The 8283-nt window shown below is 54.0% G+C and overlaps 1 protein-coding gene across 1 annotated transcript; it reads left to right on the forward strand.

Moving 5' to 3' along the window:
- Positions 1 to 7808: 7808 nt before the first annotated feature.
- ENH_00012030 (hypothetical protein) lies at positions 7809 to 8283 on the forward strand (the record flags this gene model as incomplete). Its single annotated transcript, XM_013578959.1, has 1 exon — positions 7809 to 8283. A coding segment is annotated over one exon (475 nt), but the record flags the coding sequence as incomplete, so codon positions are not given.

Below are 8283 nucleotides of genomic sequence, written 5' to 3' on the forward strand. Positions count from 1 at the left end.
CTGGTGGGGGTGGTTTGGGGGGGCGGGCGGCGCGCAAGACCCTCGCCGCAGACCCCGTTCAGGCTCCCAGGAAGCTCCACGCTGCGCCCCCAAAGGCCCAGTCCCCGCATGTGCGAAGGCCCTCTCCTTGCTCGCTCGGCTTCACTCCAAAGGCCCGCAAACAGCGCACAAACGCCCCCCCTCTAGCCCCCAGCTGACGACGCACGCCGGCCCGGGTGCCCTGCCCAAACGCCCCCTGCACATGGACGCTTCCCGGGCGCTCCCTCCAAAACGAGAGATTCCTGAACCTCCAAAAAACCCCAATTCCAACTCGAAACCCAAAAAACGCGCTGCGAACTAGCCTGCTGCTCCCCAGAAACATGCGCCGCAGCGAGCTCCGACCTGCTGCTGCTGCTGCTGCCTCAACGCCGCCGGCCGCCCATACACCCCTACTCGCAGCCGATCGCTCGCGAAAATCCGCTTCAAATAAACATTCGCAAACCCCAAACAACTTATTGCTGCAATTAATTCGCCCCAATTCCCCCGCAGATGCGCCCTACGCCCTCTCCAGCCCGCTTGGGGCTGGCAGCGAACCTGCTGCAGCCCGCGACAGCTCTTCGCCCGCCGTCCTGCCGCCAACAACCTACCCAAACCCGCTCCCCCTACACCCTTTCCAGACCCCTCACCCCCATTTTAATTCAACTTTCGCCGTTATTTGCCGCTCGGGGGGGCTCTGCGGCGCGCGGAAGGGTGCAGATCCGCCGCCCCGCCGAAGCTCACGCGCAACACCGTGGGGGCTCCACAGGGCCGGGTAAACTGCCCCCTTTCCCGGTATTTCCCAGCAGCAGGCCACACCAACGCACACACAACCAACCCGCGCTGACAGCCACGCAGCAGGGCGGCTTTCTGCTGCAGCAGCACGCCGCAGCAGCAGCAGCCAGCCACAGGTCCACCAGCGAGCCACAGCCGCTCCACAGCGAGCCCCCAGCAGCAGCAGTTCTGTGAGCCTTCTAACACTACAGCTGAAAGCTAAGCAACTGCGCACACAGAGAAACAGCCAGCGGCCCCGCCGGTCCAAGGGCTGGCATAGAACTGTTCGCCAAAAGGCTAACAGGCACAACGAGTTAACAAATAAATCACTGTTTTAAACTTATAAGAAAAAGGCTGAGCGCAGACCATTTCTAGTGCGCATCAAGGGGGGGACCCAAAGGTTCGGAAGTTCGATAACAGAAACGTTGTTGTAATCTGGAAAGAAGAAAAAGTGGAGTTCAACCACGCGGGGCTATTCGGCCGTCGGCAGGCCTGGGACTTGAACAACTTCGCCCTAGTACACAATTATATGCCAAGAGTGAAATAATGAACATGAAAAACTCAGAATTGGTCAAACAAAAGCTCCATAGTACGCCCTGTGTGCCACAAAGAGTTAAGATACTGGGAGAGTCTGGAAACCCATGAAAGAGAAATTGAACTGGGTACACGGTGGAGCTCGCAGATATGATAAAGCCAGTCGCGTCAGAGCTAAAAGATGAGTTTCTATTCCTTCACTATGCAAAGCTTTTTAGGGAGTATGTATGTTAATGAAGAAGGAGCGAAACTGCAGAGCTGCAATTGAGGAAGGAAGCGGCAAAAGCCCTTCCTTGCCTCAAATGACCCTCGCTGGCCATCCAAGAGAGGCCGCTGAAGCGCCTAAGTGGCACTCAAGCTGCAGGGAGAATGGGCAGAGGCTGCGCTGGGAGGGCGGCACCAGGCGTGGGACCGCAGCGGGGCAAAAATGGTCCAATGGGCCGATCTTCGGGGGTTTCAGGTGCAAAGGCTAAGTTCATCGAGTGCGAAGAAGTGGCGTAGTCTGAGTCTAAAGATGTTCAAGAAGTGGGTAACAAATGTCCGTAGGGGAAAAACAATTAGTACCTCCTTGGCAACCTTTTGCCGCCTTTTCTTTGCAAACAACTGCGCCCGGTGCAGCAGCAGTCTTGAGCTCCACAAGCGCAACAGTTGCGTTTTGAGGAGCCTAGAGACCATAGCTTATCAGCCAAATCAGTACAAATGCAGTAGAACATGCAACACCGCCTCAACTCCATCCGCTAACTGAGCGGGATTGTGCTCTAGCATTAAATATCGGTGAGAAATAGGAGACATACGCCTTCTCTTCAACAAAAGCAGGCATTGTCCGCCTCAAAAAACTCACTCAGCCCGCTACAGTCAGCTCTCCTCAAAGCTGTGAAGAGCTTTAAGTGTCCCATAAGCATAACGCAGGATTTTTCTTTGAAGCTGCAGAAGCTTCAGCCGAGAAAGCGAGCCTGTTACAAGAGAAGCACACCAATGTTCCTCTCTTGGGGTTTTGCCAATGTATTCTAGCTCCTCACAGTCAGAACCCCAATAGTGCTTCTTGAGAAGACTGTACAAGGAGGGCTTTTTTTGTTCGAAGTTCACCATGGAGGTAAAGGCTCCGCCAGAACCAGTCAAGGTCAACTGCTTGCTACGCCATCGTGTATCGACCAAAGATAGGCACATTTCGACCTCGAGTTACTGCAAGCGGCTTTGTTTTGTCACCTCGCGTAGGGAAATAACAGCTGAGTGGTGAGGCAGTTAAGATATTCTTAAGGTGCAACTCCTGTGTCCGCGTACTAAGGCCCGAAAAACAAAATAGACTGACTCTGTCGGCGAGGTGAAGTGGGGTGCTGCGGCAAAAAGCTTTCTAGCCTATAGAGGTGCTGAGTTACACGAGGCCACAGAGGATCTAGACTGAAGCCGAGCAGTATTATAGATCAGTGCGCCATGCTGCTCGTTCCCCCCTGACTTTTAGAACTCAGACTTAGTACACGGTGTTACGTTTTGTGTTTCGGCTACTATTCGTTTCCTCTACTATATGCAGCTGCACACATTACACTTCGGGGCGTTATAGGATTATGATTCCCAGCATTTCCCCAGGCCTCTACGGTGCCTCACCACTGCGTCTCCTGCGGAGCAAGCACTTTAGTAAAGAGTCGTGGGGCCGAAGCCCAAGACAAACGGCATGTAGTGGTATCAGCCTCGCAGCATTTGCCGCATGAGGTGATATATTGAGCGTCTGTGAAATTCGGCCGCGTGCCAGGGAGAAATGCTACTCCAGGCAGCAAACAGCTACAAAGACAAAGAGTGCTTTTTCCTCTCCAGAAGCTCGAAACCCTTTGACCTTAGCTTCTACCCATTTGGCCACTGAACTGCTATCTATGCAATCTTTTTTTCAGTCAGTAAGCCTCACGGGGCTGCAAAGAGCTGCTCACAAAGCGGAATGCTGCCCAACCCACAAGCCATACACATTTGATCTGAGAAGCTCTGCCTTCGTTATGCAAGACTCTGGATATAATTTCTTCCGATTAATACGGTATACTGACAGCCCTTGTGGCAGCATTTGGCTCCAGACGAGGCGTCAGTGGCCTCCCCAGCCAGTCGGCGTCGCAGAAAAGATCTGGACCGGCGCCTGGCAGCCCCATTTCTCTTATTCGTCCCATTGTTGACAGAGTACAGCAGGTTTTAGACAATTCACGCTATAAAAACGGCGAGTTCACGACAGATGTGTCAATGACGCGCGGTCTTTAAGCAATCCACGCGTCTTGTGAGATTGCACAGGGATGGAGGGCCTCTCAAATACAGTAGTATTTAACAAAATATAAGTCAGCGAAAACATAACGCTTTAAGCACAGTGTGCCGGAGCATCAGGTCGCGTACCATCGATCCAGGAAGCCCGTTGCGTCCGTCTACATTCTACACCAGCAGGACCCACACCTTCCAAAATCGAGAAGTATGTGTGCTGTGGAATGTAAAGGCATTGCTGGAGGTAAAGGGCAAAGATACGGTAAGACAATATCTTTGGCGGACCCGTTTCTGCCACTGGCCGCTAGATGGGTGCCATCAGAATCTGCTTAGTTGGTGCGCAGAGCTCCCCACCTCTCTTTATTCCACTTAGTGCAGTTCTCGAGTGCCTCCTCCTTGAACGGCGTGCAGGGCGGCGAGTTACGCTGCTTACAGACCAGGCCTGTAATGCGCAGCACTACAGTGTAGCCCAGAAACGGCATTCAGGGTCATACAACTCAGGACGCGTGCTTTGAGGTACTACTTTTAGCCAATAAACGCCTATAGAGACTTAAACTTAGTACTCGGGAGATAAGGCCTGCTGTTGAGTCCCGGAGGTGGGGCTGCCGAAAGACACTGAAGCTGCAGCTTGCCGCATGCTCACTCGCTGGCGGAGAGACGCCGCAGAAAGATCACTGCCATCTTTTTAAGGCCTCTTTATCAATTCTTGCTGACGGCCGCCGCTAGGTGCTTTTCCGCTAGGCCAGTGTGCATTTGTCTGTTTGCTCTGCTTCGCTCTAGCTTGCGACTTGTCTTTCGGTTTCGCTTTCCAACTACATTGGAGCTGCCGTTGTAATTTCCGCGCATGCTGGGGCATTGATTATACTGGTGCGACTCTTGCGGAATCCAGCCACGGACCGCAAGCTGAGCTGTAGCACAGAGGCACTATAACAGTTTCCCAGCAAGCCTACAGCGAGCCTATCGTGGCCTGTTCCTTGGGAAGAACACGATATAATGCAATATTAATACCAGGTCAGATCAATTGGGCAGAAGATAGAGCCACCTAGCTATGAAAGCCAGCTAACTATAAGAGAATCAAACTGCTAGGAGCGGCAACTTGTAGTGCCAGAAACCAATCAGGGTTTTGGCGACTGAGGGGGTCAGAGCAAATGCTGATGTTTTGTGGTCTCCTCTTCATGAAAAACAGGGACTCAAAACATGACTTGAGACTAATTGTGTGAATTTAAGTAGTGTTTGCGTGATTTATTGGTAAGCTCCTCGCAGAAGAGCACTTCGGTGTATGCGTTGTGGCAGCAGTGAGCCCGCCCGAGCGCTACAGCAGCGTCTGCAGTCGAGCTTTTAGAGAGGATGACTCCTGAGATGCCATTGGGCCATCTTGAGCTTGAGTTGAACTCCCCTTTGTGCTTGCATTAGTCACTGCAAATGGCTAAAGGTGCAGCTGGCATATTTTTGTCAACTCTTTCTTGCACTCAGACTTTCCTGAGTCTCGTCTTGTTTGCGATGGTAAGATTATAGAAAATCTCAGGTGCAGTGAAGCAAACGGCGAATAAGGTCATGCCTCTTTAGCGCCATATTTTCAAGGTTGTTGGTTACTTGTGACTACAGGTGGCAGTTCTACAGGCACATATATTGCGGTAAGCCTCTCGCTTTAATGCCTGCATATTTGTACCCATTGGCAGTCTCACATTTCTGAATAGAATGATCGCTTTCGGCAAAACTACGAATAAAGGTGCCGCGCCGCGGCCTGCGTGGGCTCACATCTATGGAGCAACTATAGATCAAGGAGGCCTACAGCACACCTTACCATCCCCCAGCCAACCACATAGCACAGAGCTTCCAGCGAGCGCTTATTGCGCAGCAAAATTAAGCCTACTGAAGTGTGCATCTGCCTGAGTATTCTTTATTTCATAGCTCTACTCTATGTTCCTCTATCGCTATCGCCACTCGGCGCAGTAGATGCGCAAACGAAAAGAAGTCTCCTGCTGTTTACAAACCAGATAATCCAAAAGCCACTCATGCCTTTAGTTAGCAACATTTACATCTGTAGAACTGCAGGCCCGCATTTTAAGCATTAAATACTCTTGAAACAAGACGACTGAAGCATCTGCAAGCTAAGGATGGAACGGTTGCAGTAGGGACTTCAGTTGCTGCAAGATTCACTCTGCATGACTCAGATGAATGCCCTGTCAAGCATACTCCCCACTTTTTTCTTGAATGTTGGATACTTGGAGAATGCCTCCAAAACAGCTTTTCCTATAGTATACAGGATCCGCATCTGTGGACCAACCTGTGTGTGGCTGGAAAGTAGTTGAAGGACTTCAGTCAGCCGCTGCTCTGGTGGCAGAAGACCAGCTCCGCATGGTGTTGATGAGTATGAGTCCCAGACTCACCGACATATGTAAAAAGAAGGAATAGGCTAAAACACATTTTCTAAAAAGAAAGGTTGGCGGCATCTGGCCATGCATCAGCTGGGGCTGAGCCCGTAGACCTCTCCCCCTGTCCTTGAAAACATTCTTTTAATGCTCCTTAATTCGGCAATGGTCCTTAGCCAAGAAGCCAGCCCGACTAGCTTCAACGTCGCTAGGCAAAACCCACTGTCAAGCCTTCCGCTCTCAACGAACAGAAGATCGTTAGTTGCGGCAACGGCGTGTGCAAGTCCAAAAGCAGTGCGCTAAACTCAAATAAAGGGAGGCTCTCATTCGGAAAAACAATTTGTAAGAGCAGAAGCTCCATTTAACGTATTTAGAGGTGCTTTCCGAAGACGATTTTGCTCTCTGAAGCGGAGCTAAGGCCCCGACATTCAACGTTACCGTAGACCAAAACCAGGAAGTAAAATAGTTCAGTATTCATCCCAGTAAGTATGCGTGAAGACTGTCGAGTGACAAAAGTGTGGACTTTCGGGCTGGCCATGTGAACTACCTGCAGCCCTTCCGAGTCCAGCGACGAGTTTTGCTGCGGACTTGCCACTATGGATGAGCAGCAGTGTACATACACCTGGGCGCCGAAAACTATCTAGACTGCAGCACTCTATTTACATCAGTTTGAAGTATCTCTTAAAGCCTAAGGCCCTCGCGAAAAGCCCGAAAGCAGGGGATAACTGTGAAATCCGTACAACAGCAACTCTAGGTGATGCTTGGTGAGCAATGGCCCCGCACTTATGGGCTTGGCCGCGGGCACACAGTGCGCCACGCCTGTTGCTGGGATGCGGGGCATATAGTTTAGAAGCAGCTTTTGAGTTGGAGTGCAGCCGCTGCAGCAGCCAGAAGCTGTGAGCCTGCTGGCCCGCGCCCACAGCCCCCGTTCCCCCCCAGGAGGTCCCCCCTGCACTCGCAGGCGCTGCCTGGAGATATATAAGGCTGCCAGGAGGCAGCAAGAGGGCCAAATGGCGCTAAGAGAAAACCAGCTTGGCCCGCTGGCGCCCGCTGGGCATGCAGACCTGAGGGGTGGTGGGCCAGGGCACCAACGGGCGCAACCCTGGGGCGGAGGCGCAGGAGAAGAGCGAAGTACTAGAGGAAGTATGAAGAGTTTTAGGGGAGAAGTCGCAGAATTAAAAATTGGGGGCCAAGAGCAGCGCAAGGAAGAGCCGCAGCGGCCGGGCGAAACGGCCCGGTGGGGGTCTCGCGGGGTCTGTAGGGGCTCTCAGCTCTCGAGTTTAGAAGAAGCGGAATACAATATTGGGTTTGTCTATGCAGAGAGGGAGAGTTTTGAGAATTTAGGAGGAAGAGAAAGGAAAAGCCCCGTTGCGGTTGCTAGCATGACGCAGGCTGCAGCATAAGCGCCCACAACAGCAGCAGCGGTTGCAGCAGCAGCTGCGTTGGGCGTCTGTTTCTGCATGGAGCTGTTTCGCGTTGGTGGCCGTGTCTGGTTAGAATTAAATGTTACTGTCTTAATTAAATTGGTTCATTAGGCGTTGTTCGTTTCGGGAGTCTTGAAACTCCGGCTGCTTCTTCTCTGCCGGGCGCCTCCCCACCGCTGCAGTCGCTACACCGCGACAGGAAGCTGTGCTGCTCTTCGCGGCCGCCTGTCCGATCTGGCTGTTTATTTCTTTTTCCCGGATTGCTGATTGTCAGCTGTGCCCTCCGCGAGGCCTCATTTGCCCGTTGGCGGCTTTTTGCTCCCGGATTCCCCCGCATGCCTCCGTCGGGTTCGGGTTTCGGAACGGTGTTCCTTTAGCTCTGTGCATCTGCTGCTGCGCTGGCGTCGCCCGTTGCCCCGCGAATTCGAGTTGGCTCTTTGTCTCTTTCTGTAATTCCACGATGGATGGAGCATCAACGGCCCTGTCGTCGGCCCCGCCTGCGGACTCCGCGCCGGCCAAGTACATTCCGCCTCACCTTCGTCGCCAGCAGCAGCAGCAGCAGCAGCAGCAGGGTGCCGCGGCGTCCGCGGCGTCCGCAGCTTCTCCCTCGGTCTCTTCCGCCGCGAGTTACCCGTCGTACCCCTCGGGGGGCCCCGGGGGCTGTTCGGGGGGCCCCGGGTTCGCGGGGGCCCCCGGGGGCCCCCGGGAGGGCTGCATGAACGGGCGGCGGGGGGCCCCGGGGAGTTCGCCGGAGTCGCGGAGCCGGTTCAGTTGTTTGGCGGAGCGCGCGTCTCCGTCGAGCGAGTTCCGGGGGCCCCACCAGGACGGGCGCGCGAGCGCGGGGGCCTCTGGGGGCCCCCCGGGAGGGGCCCCCGGGGGCCCCCCGGGGGGCCCCGCGGCGGCGGACGGGCTGCCGGCCGCGCCGCGGGGCCCCC

This window comes from Eimeria necatrix, genomic scaffold (assembly GCF_000499385.1).
Source record: "Eimeria necatrix Houghton genomic scaffold, Enh_scaff1370, whole genome shotgun sequence".
In the NCBI taxonomy this organism is placed as follows: Eukaryota; Apicomplexa; class Conoidasida; order Eucoccidiorida; family Eimeriidae; genus Eimeria; species Eimeria necatrix.